We start from the raw sequence: 18,865 nt of genomic DNA, 5'->3' as shown, positions 1-18,865 counted from the left end.
ATAGTAAAAAAAAAAAAAAAAAAAAAATCCCAACTCCATTTTGACAGGAATAAATAAATAAAAAAAAGGACCTCTTTTCTCTACAAATTGCTCATGCCATTTAGATAGAGAAGATCAGATCTCTGTCATGCTGATACCCCACCATAACAACATTGAAGAGTTGATCTTATCGCATGATTTTTCTGCTTCAGCTCCTGAATAGATAATCTAGGCATATCACCTTCTGCCAGGAGGTGGTAATGAGGGAATCAGGATGAACAGAGAAAAGGAGTATAGCGACTGACCGGACTCATCCTCCATAAAATATAGGACAGACACCATCAACATACGACATATTTATGGAAAAGAAGTGGAACAAGGAGAAGAATTTTAGAATTAGAATGTTGACATAATTCATATAACCAAGGCAGTGAAGACAAAAAGATGAGATGCTGCCAGTCTCATCTGTTTTTGTCTTAATTATTAATAATTTTATTAATCTTATTAATTACTCAATCTTCATGTTATTAATTACTGTAAGATGTTATATTCATGAAATGGTCATCACAAAAGGACAAATCGATAGGTCTGACTACTGGTCTGTTCATAGAATGGTAAATTCCATGCACAAATTCCTTGTGCCAGCATCTTAACATACTTAAACAACTCCTGCAACTTTTGATACACTTCAGGATGTGCAGGAAGATGAAGCTAATTCTTCAATGAGTGGATAAAGGTTGCTAGCTAGATGTGTTTGAAAATGGCATGGAGATTATATTTCTGAATCACTATAGTTATCTTTTCCATTGTGCACCAGATGTAGGAGTGAGAATAGTTTTGTTGTACTCTTGTGTATCATATGTGGGAGAGATCAGGACATGCAGTATTTTATCTGATTTGTAGGGGTTTTAGTCAATGGCTTAAAACATGTGGCAAAGTAACTGAATTCTCTTTCAAGAACTATGTCATTAGAATAAATAGCCTTAGCTTTGTGCGTAAGTGCTTTGAGGAAGCTCCTGCTGTTGAAATGGATGATTGTATGACTGCTGTGTGCATTTTAAGTACATTTTATGTTTGGTCCATAAAAACTAAATAGCAGACGTGTTTCTATATGGTGACTCATGCTGTTGATTTGTATGTAGTAGTGTTGATCCTTGGTTTTCTCAAAATTTCATATAGGAAATTACGAGGGATAAGCATCCATTGCTGTCTCATTTAGTAGCTTGTATATATTTTTCAGATTTGTTAGATCAAAAATGTAGCTTCATAAGCTAAAGGGGTTCTCTCAGTTGTACATTCATAAATAATGAAGTATTATCACAGATGACCATAATGTCTAAAATCTTTTTCGTTCAGTTTTTTTTATTTTTTATATTTATCAATGTATTAAAATGAATAGAGTTTTTAATGAAGGAGGGAAAGTTGCCTGTGAGAGGGGAAAGTGATTTTTCTGTTTATACATAACTTATTTTAAAAGTATTAACAACACCATGTGAACTATTTTATAAAAAAGATGTTTATTAACTGACTTCTATTTTGCTGGATTTCAAACCAGTATCACCAGAGCACAAAGTAGCATATTATAGTTTACACATGACAATGAGTAAATGAAACAATTCAAATTGTAACAGACAAAAATCTGAAGTCCTAATTTGGCACCCTCTAATGTTGTAAAGTAATAAGAAGTATTTACAGCTATGTAAGAATTGATCTCAAGATAACAATTCCCAAATGTTTTGTAAATTAATGCAACCATATTTGTTCAGGTTAGGAGAATTCTTCTTAGCCATGGCTGACTCTAAAAATAATCTTTCTGACCTGTAACGGCTTCTAAATGGCACATTGGTTTTCTTCCATCTAACCCTCTTGTGTGTTTAAAGCATGGTCTGCTAGTCCTGACTTACCATAATAATAGTAGCAAATGTATTTTTATGTTCTCCAAGATGGATATTAATAGATCTTCCTGTCTGCCCATAGTAGGCCAAATCACACTCACAAGGAACCTCAGACACTCCAGGATATGCTAGAATGGAGTTATCCTTAGGAGAGCAGATCAGAGTTGTTGAAGGCCATGTTTTTTTTAGTACATTGGCTATCTTTTCTGATGTACCTCTGACATAGGGAATAGAAATAGTGATGTTTTGTTCTTGTGTATTAGAGGAAGGAGGAGTATTGGGCTATGTACTATTTTGTATGAATTGTAGCCATTAGTCAAGAAAGTATTTCACAGATATTTAAGTTCTGTGGAAAGAGCTGTATCATTAAAACAAATCACTCTGTTGGGCTGGACGATTATGTAATTATTTAAATTAAGGGGATATTAAATCCCACATTGTTTTAAAACCGAATAAGAAACTCAAAGATTGGAATCAGAGAGTTTCTTGCCGAATATAGTATAGTAAACTATAAAGTATCGGCGATCACTAAGCATCCGCTAAATGCAAGTGGCCCAGCACGTAGTGCAATACCGGAAATCTCGCAGCAAAGTCGGTAAAGTTCTGATCACTATTCTTAGGTATTTACCATAATGTAAAAACACATTTCCTAGGAAATGTATGCTGTTATTACATTATGGTGGTGAGGTCACTACCCAGACCGGTTTCAGCCTTTTTTGAGGCTTCATCAGTGAGTAGCTAGACCGAGTTAATACCAAAGTGTATAGCGAAAAGAACTTTATACTCTGCTATACGAGTTTCCGAACAGGTGCAACCATTAAGTTACTTAAATATAAAGAGCTAATAAGCTTCATTTCGGCAACAAAAACATTATTTAAATTAAGGGGATATTAAATCCCACATTGTTTTAAAACCGAATAAGAAACTCAAAGATTGGAATCAGAGAGTTTCTTGCCGAATATAGTATAGTAAACTATAAAGTATCGGCGATCACTAAGCGTCCGCTAAATGCAAGTGGCCCAGCACGTAGTGCAATACCGGAAATCTCGCAGCAAAGTTGGTAAAGTTCTGATCACTATTCTTAGGTATTTACCATAATGTAAAAACACATTTCCTAGGAAATGTATGCTGTTATTACATTATGGTGGTGAGGTCACTACCCAGACCGGTTTCAGCCTTTTTTGAGGCTTCATCAGTGAGTAGCTAGACCGAGTTAATACCAAAGTGTATAGCGAAAAGAACTTTATACTCTGCTATACGAGTTTCCGAACAGGTGCAACCATTAAGTTACTTAAATATAAAGAGCTAATAAGCTTCATTTCGGCAACAAAAACATTATTTAAATTAAGGGGATATTAAATCCCACATTGTTTTAAAACCGAATAAGAAACTCAAAGATTGGAATCAGAGAGTTTCTTGCCGAATATAGTATAGTAAACTATAAAGTATCGGCGATCACTAAGCGTCCGCTAAATGCAAGTGGCCCAGCACGTAGTGCAATACCGGAAATCTCGCAGCAAAGTCGGTAAAGTTCTGATCACTATTCTTAGGTATTTACCATAATGTAAAAACACATTTCCTAGGAAATGTATGCTGTTATTACATTATGGTGGTGAGGTCACTACCCAGACCGGTTTCAGCCTTTTTTGAGGCTTCATCAGTGAGTAGCTAGACCGAGTTAATACCAAAGTGTATAGTGAAAAGAACTTTATACTCTGCTATACGAGTTTCCGAACAGGTGCAACCATTAAGTTACTTAAATATAAAGAGCTAATAAGCTTCATTTTGGCAACAAAAACATTATTTAAATTAAGGGGATATTAAATCCCACATTGTTTTAAAACCGAATAAGAAACTCAAAGATTGGAATCAGAGAGTTTCTTGCCGAATATAGTATAGTAAACTATAAAGTATCGGTGATCACTAAGCGTCCGCTAAATGCAAGTGGCCCAGCACGTAGTGCAATACCGGAAATCTCGCAGCAAAGTCAGTAAAGTTCTGATCACTATTCTTAGGTATTTACCATAATGTAAAAACACATTTCCTAGGAAATGTATGCTGTTATTACATTATGGTGGTGAGGTCACTACCCAGACCGGTTTCAGCCTTTTTTGAGGCTTCATCAGTGAGTAGCTAGACCGAGTTAATACCAAAGTGTATAGCGAAAAGAACTTTATACTCTGCTATACGAGATTTCCGGTATTGCACTACGTGCTGGGCCACTTGCATTTAGCGGACGCTTAGTGATCGCCGATACTTTATAGTTTACTATACTATATTCGGCAAGAAACTCTCTGATTCCAATCTTTGAGTTTCTTATTCGGTTTTAAAACAATGTGGGATTTAATATCCCCTTAATTTAAATAATGTTTTTGTTGCCGAAATGAAGCTTATTAGCTCTTTATATTTAAGTAACTTAATGGTTGCACCTGTTCGGAAACTCGTATAGCAGAGTATAAAGTTCTTTTCGCTATACACTTTGGTATTAACTCGGTCTAGCTACTCACTGATGAAGCCTCAAAAAAGGCTGAAACCGGTCTGGGTAGTGACCTCACCACCATAATGTAATAACAGCATACATTTCCTAGGAAATGTGTTTTTACATTATGGTAAATACCTAAGAATAGTGATCAGAACTTTACCAACTTTGCTGCGAGATTTCCGGTATTGCACTACGTGCTGGGCCACTTGCATTTAGCGGACGCTTAGTGATCGCCGATACTTTATAGTTTACTATACTATATTCGGCAAGAAACTCTCTGATTCCAATCTTTGAGTTTCTTATTCGGTTTTAAAACAATGTGGGATTTAATATCCCCTTAATTTAAATAATGTTTTTGTTGCCGAAATGAAGCTTATTAGCTCTTTATATTTAAGATTATGTAATTGTTTATGTAGGTATCTTCTTGTGTGTTGGCTTTCTTTAAACAGAAAAAGATATTGATTCATCTGAAAGGCAGATGGCAAATGTGTCAAGAAAAGGAAAACTGTTGTTAGATTATTTTTCTACTCTGAAGTGAATTTTAGGATGTTGGCTGTTTAGGTTGGTGACAAAAGCATCCAAAGCGCCTTGTCCATGGAACCAAATGCAAACACATCATCAACAAAGCTTAACCACATGAAGGGCTTGTATGTAGCTGTGGTAAGTATTTTGTTTTCAAAATGTTCCATGTAAAATTTAGGTAAAGGGGAGAACCCATAGCATTACCATTAATCTGTTTGTATATTGTTCTTCCCCATGTAAACTCACCTGCATACATTGTAAATTTGAATAATTCAAAGATATGAGGGGGAAATGTAGAGTTTAGTAAATGAAGAGTGTCTATTAGTGGTATATTAGTAAATATATCCCCTTTACTGTAAATATACTAAATTTATAGTAAATATCACCTGCCCCCATTTAATGGCAACTCCTCTACTTCTGTAAAAATTCAGTCCATTTCAAATCATTAATTTAACCATATCCTTAAAAATTCTGACATAAGGGTTAATTTTGATGTCACCTCTTTATTTACTAATGTATCACTAATAGACACTCTTTATTATTATTATTAGAACAAATCACTCTGGCTCTGTGTGTAAGTGTTTTTAAAATACCATTATTTTAATTACCATTAAATACCAAATAAAGACGATTATTGTAATTGTGTAAAAAAATTTCAGAAATAAATGTAATTTTTATAATCTTTAAATTTTGTAATTTCTATAATTTATAATGTAATTATTATCTGTATGCAAACAAAATAAAGTGTTTAAAAAATTATTATTATTATTGTATATATATTGAACATATTCTAAATATTTTAGAAATCAATAAAATTATTATTATTATTAAAAAAAAATACTATGTGACACCTCCAGGTAGTCCAAAGACTCATTGAGGAAGAGTAGACACTCTTAATTTAAAAATTTACAGATTAATGGTACTGTTATGAATTCTCCCCACTTTTGCTAAATTTTATATGTAACACTTTGAAAACAAAATACTTACCCACAGCTACATACAAGCCCTTAGTGTGGTTATGCTTTGAGAAAAAATTTCATCTCCTTCATTTTCATAATGCTCCAAAAATTTTTGAGCTGATTTCACTTGTTGCTGTGTATACACATTGGTTAGCATTTTTGGGACCCATCTGGCACACAGTTTCTTATATGCTTTGAGAAAAAATTTCATCTCTTTCATTTTCATAATGCTCCAAAAAGTTTTCAGATGATTTCACTTGTTGCTGTGTATGCACATTGGTCAGCATTTTTGGGACCCATCTGGCACATGGTTTCTTATACCCAGCTTTTCTGTCTCTGTCACATGAATGACTGAGTGCAAAACTTGTGGGAATTTAAAAGAAAATTTGTAATTGTGAAAAGACGATTCTCATGAATTTTCACTTTCGCTCTTTCCACTAAATCGTCTCACCACGTTTGGCCATCATCCACTGCATTCTTCATTGTGAACTGTGTTGTGCCCTTATTTAAAAAATGACAACATTGCTTAGCCTTACAGTCACTCATTAAACTAGGCCCATAAACCTTACACAGTTGTCGGTGAATTTCTGCAGCACTGTTGTTTTCCACCAACAAAAACCGTATCACACCACAAACTTCACAGGATTTTTTTATCCAGCACTCAATATAAGTTATTCATAGAAGACAACAAATAGTAATGCAGTGAAAGTAAAATGGTTAACAGCTAGTTAATGAGTCACTCCATGCTATAATGTATGCCCCCCCCCCTCCTCCCATACCTTATTTCGCAGTAAATTATGAATGGCTCATATTAGCATATGCTGGTGATGTAGTAGACAATTTGAGGAATAATGATTCCATATGCATCATTTTTGGTATTTTTAAAATACTCAGCAAAATCTGTTGATAAACTGCTAATGCTGACAAGACAGAATTAAAAGTTTTTGGAAAGTGCAATGTCAGAAGCATTCTCTTTGAACTAACCCTTGAGAGAGAGAGAGAGAGAGAGAGTTTCTCACTATACTTGGAATTCCTTTCTCCACTTGCCCAATATTACTGGTTCAAGAAATTATATACAAAAACATCGAAACTTTAAAAGACTGGAAAATTGGCCAACTTTTCTTTTCCTCTAAAGCCATAGTATTTAAAACCATAATCTTCCCCATTCATTAGTGCATAATAAATATTACAGACATTACAGAAGCTGAAGAAAAAAATTTATATAGTAAACCTGTGCAATTTTTTTTAGTTTAGCTGATACCAGGAAGTTAAAAAATAATTTCTTCAACTATCAAAGAAGTATGGAGGCTCTGGGCTTCCAGTATTGAAATTACTATTATTACTATTATTACGGGCAACTCCAGGGAGTCATTAGACTCATCGAGGGAGGCCCCAAATCATATTCATCACAACTATTCGACATTCATACAGTATCCATCATACCTCTCCTTAAACTCATTCACTGTCACAGCATCCACCACAGACTCAGGGAGCGCATTCCACTCATTCACTACTCTAAAAGTAAAGAACCCAGCTCTAACACCTTTACTAACCACACTTTTGCCCAGTTTCCATGGATGTCCCCTAGTCCTCCCACAACCAGCCCTATTCTCAAAATATCTTCTGAATTAATTTTATAGAAACCCTTCAGTAATTTGAATGTCTCAATCATATCTCCCCTCCTCTGCCTATCAACCAATTTTTGCAACCCACAAATCCTCAACCTGTTCTCATAAGGTTCATTCCACTGACCTGCTATCATCTTGGTCACTCGCCTCTGGATCCTCTCCACCTCCTCCCCATCAAGAAGAAACCTAGGTGACCAAATCTGGGCACAGTAGTCAAGATGGGGTCTTATCAAGGCTCGATACAGAGGAACAATAACCTGCTTGTCTCTGCTTGTCAACGTATTCTTCAGCAAAATTGTGTTATTTAAGCAATACAGCTTCAAAAAAATCCATAAAATGTTGCAGACTAATCGCACATCTGCAGGCATTCTCCTGTACTACCTTAGTTTTTATCTTACCCTATTTGGAGTAAATGATTATAAAGGTCCAATAGCTCAATATTGTTCCTGAATATTGCAATATTCTATGCTTAACTCTAAGATCACTACAATATTCTGGCATTGACATTCTTTCCATTAATAAAAGCAAAACTTGTTATAAAGAAATCTTTAGCATCTTTTGCCACTAACTTCCACAGTTCGGTACTATCAATAACAGTTTGTTTCATAACTTACTGAAGTTCCAAGGATACTCTAGCTGGAGAAGATCTTGTTTGGAGAATTTCATATGGTCATCTTCCAGTAAAGCCATCAAATGGAGGTACTTTAACAATGGAGATGTATTCTACAGCTCTCATCTTGCCCTGCATATTTGGAAAGGATTATGTAGTGTGTTGGACATTCCATTACTTACAACAGTAATTTCATGTGTGGATTAGATATTAAAAAAAAGTTCTTTCAGAAATCGTGAAGATTATCAACATCCACCTACTTCAACACCTGGAATCCCTCCAGCTAATCAGTGACCAGCAATATGAACTTCATCACTCTTCATCTGTAGCATAAGTGTAATCTTTATTAAGATTTGGAAACTCATGTTTTTCAAACCTTTCTATGTGCTCTTGATATTTGAATGGGTCACTCACAGAGGCCTTTTTACAATTTCATCGTTATATGGTCTGCTTCTGTCCTCTGCAGTTGGTTCTCCAGCTTTCATGTACTCCATGTGTTGTGATTGATGGCTTTAGACTTCCTCACCAATGCAGGAGTAGCCTAGGGCTCTGTACTTTGCATCCACTCTCTTTCTCCTTTACATAAATTATCTACTCTCATTGACTCAAATGCTATTTATTGCTGTGCTCATGGACACTCCATTTCTTATCTTCATTTAATAAACCTCATAGTACATAGTCAAAAGTTTCAAGATCATCCATTACCAGTGCCTTAAACACTGATCTCCTTGCTATTCTTCAGTAGGCATGAGGATAACCTTGTCAATTTCAATGCTCATAAAACATAGTCTTGTCTTATCTCTTGCAAGACTCACTTCACTTCCTCTTACTCTTGATAATATACAGATCTCAAATATGATGATATTTCTCTCTGACCTCTCCTGGCATAAACACATCTCAGCTAATTTCTTCAGACTCAAAGAAACTAGATCTATTTTTCTGCTGAAGGCATAACTTACAGGATATAACTGTTGACATTGTGTGAACTCCAAATCCACCCAGCCTTCTCCACACATTTGGAGTGATGCCCCTAAGACCTCCCAGAGAATGTGTGGTCATCTAATCAGAGTGCCCTTCCAGAGAGTAATCTGATTAATTGATGACTCCCTTACTCTCACAGCTTCACTCTAATCATCTCTCATAGATATTCCACTTCTGGTTTATTTCTTTTGTATAGGTATTTTCATGGATAGTGTTCTGTTGAACTTGCCATTATCTTTCTTCCTTTTTTTTTTTTAGATTATAAGAAAAATAAGCACTATGTCAAGATGCATTTATTGTTTTGCTTTAAACCCTACTGAATTAACTTCTCTTCCTCCTCCTCTTTCATTTCATCTGCACAACATAACACTTGCATGCTATCGTAAGGTTTTTTGCGATCTTTCATGTGGGTGAGATCTGCTATAAAAAAAAAATTAGTCAATTAATCCCACTGTGGTATGCATGTTTTTGAAATATATAAATATTTCAGAATAAATATTTCAGAATAAATATTTCTGTTGAACTTGCCCTCATCATTCTTCCTTTCTTTCAGATTATAAGAAAAACAAGTAGCTACTGTTCAAGATGCATTTATTATTCTGATTTAAGTCCTACTGAATTATCTTCTCTTCTATTTCATTTCATCTGCACACCATGACACTGGTTTATTATAATAAGTGTTTTGCCATCTTTCATATGGGTGGGGAGGGTGGTCTAATATTAAAAAAAAAAAATCAGTTAATCCCACTGTGGCATGGATGTTTCTGAAAGGTATAAGTGGTATATGATTTTCACCAATAGTGTGAGACTGTTGCACTGCTTGTTTGAGATCTGATGTGGCTCAAAAAAGTGTCATGTTTTATCTCTAGAGTATGGTTTCCACATTATCCATCTCTGAGCCTACACACACACACAGCACAAACTATTAGTATGTGGAATTCACATAAAATATACAATCCAAAGTTCTCAAATGTCACTACCAAACTATATGTGTTTTTTCAATGTCTAAAACTTTTTTCTACCCTCATTTCTTTCTTCATTTAGCTAATACAAAGATCATGAATATCAGAAGAGTAGCCAACTCTTTTGACTTAGTGATTCCATTGGTCCCATTCATCATGCATAGAATTTTTCAAAGCACCATTGTGAATTTAGCAACATATTTAAGAATCAATCACTAGTGAATTAGATAGTGCAAAAGTCAGTATAATTATGTGTTTATTTCATGTAATCTCATTTAGTTTTATCTCATTATTCTGTTGTTGACATGCCACAACATAAATATTGATTTATTCTTTTCAGTGCTTTGGCATCCCATGCCACTTTGGACTTCTTTATGCTATGGGCCTTGCTCTCATAATGGAAGGAATACTTAGTGGATGCTATCATGTTTGCCCTAATTCTTCAAATTTCCAGTTTGGTAATTAATAATTTATAGATTTCCATTCATGATGTGATAATCAAAAATTTACAACAGATGACATATAGAATTAACTATGGTGTCATGTCTTGCCAAAAAGTTAATTAGTGCTGTTCTGACATATTCAGTTGAGAAATAGAGAGGATGATGAAATGAGTGTAATAATAGTTCCTCTGCCGTCATGTTATGCTTGACTGGTTGAGTGCATCAAGTACCAGTTTACTGTATATTACATGGAAATAACTTCTCTCATACATAGATGATAAAATAGATGATGTGCAAATACTTAGTTGCTTGAAATTGCTGCAATGCAGGAGTTATGACTTCAGGTACAGATTGAATAGATACAAGATATGAATCTAATATTTTTTTATAATTTTTATGAGTATAATTCATAAACACAAATTGAATACTGAGTATACTGAATAAGTAGTAGGAGTCTCAGGATTCATATGTTCATGGAGATAACATGATTAGTCCTGCGTTAGTTAATGACAGTAGTGTAGTGAAGAATGACTAAGACCATTTGCCTTTCTTTAAGCTGCTTTGCTTAATTTATAAATATGACCTTCTCAAATGGAATATTTCAGTGGGTAAGTGTCTGAGATATGAAAGTAATGTGTAAATTAGTTATACAAGCCTTGAGAAAAATTTGCTGGCAGTATAGAAGGTAAAATGATGAAGATGACAAAATGTTATGGAGACTGTTGATAAGGTGCTCAGAAATCTAGAACTAATACTGTAGTGGAGTCATAGATGTTAAAGGTAACAAAAATGAAGACTTAACACTGGATATCTGGAGTTTTTTTTTTTTTTTTTTTAAGCAGCCTCACACATGGGAGATCTCAAAACCTAAAACAGAGCAGTGCTGCATGTGTGTGTGTGGGCAAGTGATTAGAGAGAAGAAGGTATCTATTAATGTGTTTCTTGAAGATCTAGAGGTTGTATTCATTGGAATAAATGGCATGGGGAAGACAAAGGACAAAGATATACAAAATGAAGGAAGAAGATGAGAAGGAAGCAGAGTAGTATTGGTATTTAATATTGCTTCCAAAACTCCATGAAGTTCAGAGACTCATTGCGAGAGGCTAAACACTCACATACCATATCTATTGTACTTTGCCTTAAAGACGTTCAACATTGAATCATTCACCATCCACCATGCAAATAATCTTCTTTTCAATTCCTTACACACACAACCTTTGAGCAGATTCCAGGAATGACTTCTCATTCTCTCATTACCCTATACATTTGTATGGGGAATATTTTTCTTATTTTATTTATTATTATTATTATTATTATTATTATTATTTTTTTACTTTCTTTACTTTTCTTCTCGTGCACGTAATTCTGTCACTTGCACTATTAGTATATGACTCCCTCAGCTCTGAGTGATTTAACTATTAATTCAAAAATAAAAATAAACCACTCAGCTAAACTACAAATCCAGCTTGCACATAGATTCAGATCTCACGATACCACATCTATAACTTAACATCTTAAATAACTGTAATAAGCATTTAACTCATTGAGATTCAGTCTTCAGACACATTATAATAAAAATAAAAATCTTTAATTTATATAAAATTTTTAATTTTATGTAAATCTTTAATTTACATAAAATATATACATCATAAAAGGTAATGGTAGAATGAAGGCATTAAACTATGTGCCAGTTTGTATTTCATCTATAGTTGTTAAGATGTTGGAAAAATTGACCAGATGAGGGCAATATTATTTATGCAGGCCATCATGGATTTGTTCTTAATGGATGCTCTTGTTTTAATCTCCCTACTGGCCGTGTGGATGAAAAAGAGAGACCAAATTGCACTTCTTCTCCATGTTATTCAAATAGGTATTATTACAGAATCTTATCCAGATTTAGCTAGATGTCATGGCCGGTGTTGGGGTTGGGGAATTGGTTTCCCTTTTCAATAGAGTAACAAGAGCAGTAGATGAGGGTAAGGCATACACTGTCTTTTTTTTTTTGAAAAAGCATTTGACAAGGTGCCGTATGACAAGTTGGTTTTTAAGTTGCAATTTCTGGTATGACTGTCATGTTAATGGAGTGGATTGGTAACTGACTTTTTTTCATAAATATCAGAGTTGTATATGGAAGGACAGTATCAGGGAGTAACAAAGTTATAAGTAGAATTCCATAGGGCTCAGCACTAGGATCATTAACTGTTCAGTCTTTATGCCAATGATATTGTCATAAAGACAATATAGTTGGTTGATAAGTTGGTTTTTAAGTTGCAACTTCTGGTTTGACTGTCATGTTAATGGAGTGGATTGGTAACTGACTTTTTTTCATAAATATCAGAGTTGTATATGGAAGGACAGTATCAGGGAGTAACAAAGTTATAAGTAGAATTCCATAGGGCTCAGCACTAGGATCATTAACTGTTCAGTCTTTATGCCAATGATATTGTCATGAGACTACAAGGGAGATTCAGGTGTTTGCAGATGATGTGAAACTTCATAGGGTTATTAGTAATAGTGCAGATATTTTTGTTCTTCAAGAGGTTTTGAATAAGCTGAGACAATGGGTAAATGAACAGGGATGCCAGTTTAATGCATCTGAATGTAAGGGTTGGAAATTTGGGATCCACAGATACAAAGTTTTATACTCTCCACTTCTTCATCCAGAAGAAGTGGATGAAGGAAGCGATCTTGGGGTGAATTGTAGATAAAAATTTGAAATTCATAGGACATATTACATAGTTGTGAAGACATTTCATAGAATTGCTGCAATATTGAGGAAGATATTGACTGTGAGAGATAAAAGTGTGGTGTCCCATTGTATAAAAATTTTGATCAGACCACATCTGGAATTCTGTGCTCAGATCTGGTCACTAGGATTTGAAGGGGGAGAAGGACAACAAAGATAATATAAGGACTGAAGAATGTTGGTTATGAGGATAAACTTTGGGCATGCAGACTGCATTGTTTCCCGAATAAAAAGACAAAATGGGGGGGGGGGAATATGATATAAGCATTTAAACTTTTGAAAAAGTTATCAGATTGCTGCTGGGAAGATTTTTCATATGTCAGAACAAGGAGAAGGAAGAAGGACAATAGGTTATCCCAGGAATTTGCAAAACAAAGTAGTGAGCAAAAGAATAAGAAGTAAGTTTTTTGCATGGAGAGTGATAGGAGCATGGAATGCATTGTGTGAGAGGGTGATGAAAGTGCAGATATTGGTGAGTTTAAGGAGTGGTATGATAGACTTTAGTTTGACTAGTGTTGACCTCCAACAATGTTTGTGACTCCATGGAGGTCAGGAACTAATAATAATAATAAAATCATTATAACTTAATGATGCATTCACCAGTCTTTTCTTGATCACAACAAGAAAATCACTTTAATTTACAGTTCTTCCCTTCAATTACATAATCTGATAGTTAATGACCTTTATGGATAGAACTTCTGAACTCGAGTTTCTTGCTTCCTGCAGAACTTTTGTTCTCTTTAATTCATACAGGAAAAAGACTAAAAGACAAAAACTACTTCATGTATAATAGCAACATAAATTAGTTAAATTCTCCCTACATAATATCAAATCATAGTACACTTAAAAAAAAAAAAAGATATCTTGTTTTCATCCATGACATTTCAATAACTTTTTTCTGCTTTTAATATGAAAGCAATAGCAAACGTCACTTTCTATATGAAATGTCACTTCCTATATGAAAGTTTCAGCAGACAGCATTGAATAAACTACTAATACCATAAGAACAGTTTAAAATCACTTTTAAGACTGAGAATCTAAAATAAAAGAACAACTTTACTGGACCCATTTCTATTTGAACTGGACAGCAATAAAGTTTCTTTCAGTTTTAATTAAATAAAGCTATATGGATTAATTACTACAGTAAAGCTCAACACAACTCTCTTTTAACCTCCACACTGCCTAGGACATATTTATACATCCAGCAAAACCTGGATACGATGTGCATAATCTGTTGAAAGAACATGAACAAGAAGTGCATGTCGTCCCTCATATTCATTATAAAGTGCAATAATCCTGCACACCAAGGAGAACACTTAACCAGATTAACTTGCTTTCATATCTATGTCTCTATGCCCATAGCAAGAAAAGCAGATCCAGCTTGTTCTTCACCTTGTATGCTGGGAAACAAGAATCTTAATTATATTAGTAGACTAAATACCTACAATTTATTATTATTATTATTATTATTTTCTTTTATTGTATAATTATAGTTTTTAATGCCAGGACAAAATAATAATAATAATCATCGTCATCATCAAATTCCTGCCATACCCTCAAGGGGTGTACAGGATATGATAGTACTACATGAAAAATTTACAACATTACAACTACCTATCTACAATTTTCCTCCAAATCAGTCTGTTACTTGTCAAGACTGAAACATTATCAGATCTTATATTTCTATTTTCTAAGGCACTTTTTACTGTATCAATCTGCCTACATTTTGGTCTTCCTCTGGGTCGTTTTCCTGCCAACCTGGCAGAGAACACTTGTTTTGGTAATCTTTCCTGTCTCATTCTGTTTAAGTGACCACACCACCTGAGATTAGCTCTGCTAACGCGCTCCTGGATGCTGGCAATGTCAAGTTCATTCCTAATATCCTCGTTTTTAATATGATATTGTCATTGATGCCATCTGTTTGTGCCCCTAATCATTCTCAGGACACTCATATCTATGGTATCTAGTATTTGGTTAATTTTGGTTAAATTAGCTGTATACAAGACAGTGTTCAAACTAGTTTGAACTTATGATCTGAGAGCTGATTTAGTGTTCTGACTAATTTCTCTATTATTCCATATGAATTTATTCAGTTGACTTCCTACTACGCCGGCGTTGTTGATTCTGTTATCTATTTCCATATTTATCCTTTCTTTTAAGCTTACATGGTGATCCGAATGCATTTTTGAAAATTATGGAGACAACTACCGTGTTTGAATAAAAACTTTAGTTTAATATAACTAAAATCTACATTCGACGTTTCGACCTTTATGTCAAGGTCATCTTCTGGAGCATACAATTATACACAGAAAACAAGCTACACTACAATCAAACTGGTTTGTTAAAGATACTAACCAACTGCTACAACAATTGTTGGCCTGACCTCTGGTGGAAAAAAAAAAAAAAATTATACATCAACTAGAGTCCTATTATTAGTGTTATTTGTTGGTTGTAGAAATACATTGGGTGCAACAACAACAAGTAACTATCTATATACATTATTAACATACCATGTTTTTGTGTGGTCCCCATCAATGACACAATTCTCCTACTACAGAACAAATTTCCACCCAACATTACGGCCCTCTTTGCCCACATACTAAAGTCCGATTACTTTGTGTGGCAAAACAAGTTTTACCTACAGAAAGAAGGTACAAATTGTAGAAATACATTGGGTGCAACAACAACAAGTAACTATCTATATACATTATTAACATACCATGTTTTTGTGTGGTCCCCATCAATGACACAATTCTCCTACTACAGAACAAATTTCCACCCAACATTACGGCCCTCTTTGCCCACATACTAAAGTCCGATTACTTTGTGTGGCAAAACAAGTTTTACCTACAGAAAGAAGGTACAGCCATGGGCTTACCACTATCTCCCCCAATCGCTAACTTCTGCATGGAAACCTTTGAGCAAAGGGCTCTTGATTCTGCCACGCTAAGACCGACTGTCTGGCTTAGATACGTTGACGACGTGTTCGCGATCTGGCCACATGGGCGACAAATGTTAAACACATTCCTTAGCCACCTGAACAAACAACACAAACGCATACAATTTGCCATCGAAATCGAAAATCAAAATTAGCTCCCATTCCTAGACACACTATTCACACATATTCCTTCAGGAAGTCTATCCTTCACGGTCTACCAAACACTGACACACACTGGCCAATACATACATGCTAATTCATAATACCACCCGTCACAAAAATTCATTAGCACCCTTAAAAACAGAGCTACAACAATTTGCTCTAACCAGCAAGCCCTCAAACAAGAACTAAAAATCATCAGTGACACATTCATAAATAATGGCTATAACAAAAATACTATTAATAAAATTCTCCATAAAACAACAACAAAAACGAATCTAGATTACAGTAAAACCATAGCCATCCCATACATTAAAGGGTTATCAGAAAAAATCAACAGAATCCTACAACATTATAACCTCAATGCCACCTTTAAACCACCCACTAAACTTAAAACCATATTCAACTCCTCTGAGGATCCTCCCCTCCCATTAGCACATCCTGGAGGCTATTGCATCCGCTGCACCTGCAACTTAGCGTACATTGGTGAAACTGGATGGACAATTCCTATACGCAAGAAATAACACATTAGACACATTAAATATAACCATTATATTGAAGCAGGACTCTCAGACCACGCACTCAACACCTTACACCAAATCAACTGCAAAAGCACCCGCTCTTTACACCACACAAAAACCTGTTATGAAAGGAAATTTAAGGAAGTCTGCGAAATCTTGATAAATCATCCAAATATCAACAATAAAGAGGGCATGAAAATTCCAAGGATCTGGATGGCACACATTTAGCCTACCTAATATATAAGATCCAGCATAAGTCAGGACTCTAGCCAATCTTCAACTAGTATTAGAAACCATTCCATACCAACTGGCTTGAATGTACAGGTAATGTTAATATATGTATATCATGATGTTAATATATGTATATAGATAGTTACTTGTTGTTGCGCCCAATGTATTTCTACAACCAACAGATAACACTAATAATAGGACTCTAGCATTGATGTATATATATATATATTTTATTTTTCACCAGAGGTCAGGCCAACAATTGTTGTAGCAGTTGGTCAGTATCTTTAACAAACCAATTTGATTGTAGTGTAGCTTGTTTTCTGTGTATATTTGTATGTTCCAGAAGATGAGCTTGACATAAAGGTCGAAACGCTGAATGTAAATTTTAGTTATATTAAACTAAAGTTTTTATTCAAACACGGTAGTTGTCTCCATCATTTTCAAAAATGCATTTGGATCACCGTGTAAGCTTAAAAGAAAGGATTCAGATCATCCATGGAAATGATACCCCACAAGCACTGCAATTGCTATGGTAAGTTAAAGATTCATATTTCCCTCTTGATCAATCGGCTGGCCTTTTTAAACAGATGCAGAGACAATAACCTTATTTCTATCTGCATCGGGCTAAAAAAGAAATTTACGTCCGCTAAGGCACTCCATATTTATGACCGCACAGAAAAAGCAATCCTCAGAGAACATATTCAAACAGCCCACGAAAACCTAGCTACAACACAGAATCTGGTTTCAAAAATGCAATCCGAACTATTGAACTTTATTAATCCAGACATTCTACAAGTACTTGAAAGAATTACAGACAATTCGGCCAAATATACCCTGGAAAAGAATAAAGAAAAACTCAAGACCAAATTACACAGTTTGAAACAACGGCAAAATATGGCGGCCAATCACAGGAATCCATCCAATCAGAACACCAGCAATGACAAACAAGGGAGACGAGTAGTGACCAACCACCGACAAGCAAGAACCATGTGATCAACCTATCAAGCCACACCCTGAACACCGGCGAACTCACACTACTGAATAAAGGACTTAACTATGCAATTGCCTAAAAAGGTAAACAAATTGGATTTTATCTACCACATAGAAAGAGGCATCAGGTCCATCAAATATCAACAACAAAGAGGGCATGAAAATTCCAAGGATCTGGATGGCACACATTTAGCCTACCTAATATATAAGATCTAGCATAAGTCAGGACTCTAGCCAATCTTCAACTAGTATTAGAAACCATTCCATACCAACTGGCTTGAATGTACAGGTAATGTTAATATATGTATATCATGATGTTAATATATGTATATAGATAGTTACTTGTTGTTGCGCCCAATGTATTTCTACAACCAACAGATAACATTAATAATAGGACTCTAGCGTTGATGTATATATATATATATATTATTTTTCACCAGAGGTCAGGCCAACAATTGTTGTAGCAGTTTGTCAGTATCTTTAACAAACCAGTTTGATTGTAGTGTAGCTTGTTTTCTGTGTATAGTTGTATGCTCCAGAAGATGACCTTGACATAAAGGTCGTAATGTCGAAAGTAGATTTTAGTTATATTAAACTGAAGTTTTTATTCAAACGCAGTAGTTGTCTCCATAATTTTAAAAAATGCATATTTAGTTTATAATCTTCACTAAAAATCGTGCCTAAGTAGCTGAAATGTTTTACTTGTTCCACAGGTTCTCAATTCACAATGCACAATGAAAATAAGCAGAAGCATTGAAAATGTTTCTGCCTATTTTTGTTGTGTTTGTCATGTTATTGCTGACCTTCATACCATATCTA

At 34.8% G+C, this 18,865-nt stretch overlaps 1 protein-coding gene across 1 annotated transcript in view; it reads left to right on the top strand.

Annotated features, from left to right (window-relative positions):
* LOC150102777 (SID1 transmembrane family member 1-like) overlaps positions 1-18,865 on the top strand; it is a 582,520-nt gene that overhangs the window by 319,002 nt on the left and 244,653 nt on the right. Inside the window, exon 16 of the mRNA XM_090399394.1 lies at positions 10,359-10,476. Within this exon, the coding sequence (XP_090255520.1) occupies positions 10,359-10,476 (118 nt within the window). The remainder of the gene's footprint in view (positions 1-10,358; positions 10,477-18,865) is intronic.

Source organism: Typopeltis vanoorti, chromosome 10 (assembly GCF_054136105.1).
Source record: "Typopeltis vanoorti isolate ZY-2024b chromosome 10, IOZ_Tvanoo_1.0, whole genome shotgun sequence".
NCBI classification, from domain to species: Eukaryota; Metazoa; Arthropoda; class Arachnida; order Uropygi; family Thelyphonidae; genus Typopeltis; species Typopeltis vanoorti.
Note: the sequence above shows the minus strand (reverse complement) of the source record. Positions and strands in the feature narration are given on the sequence as shown.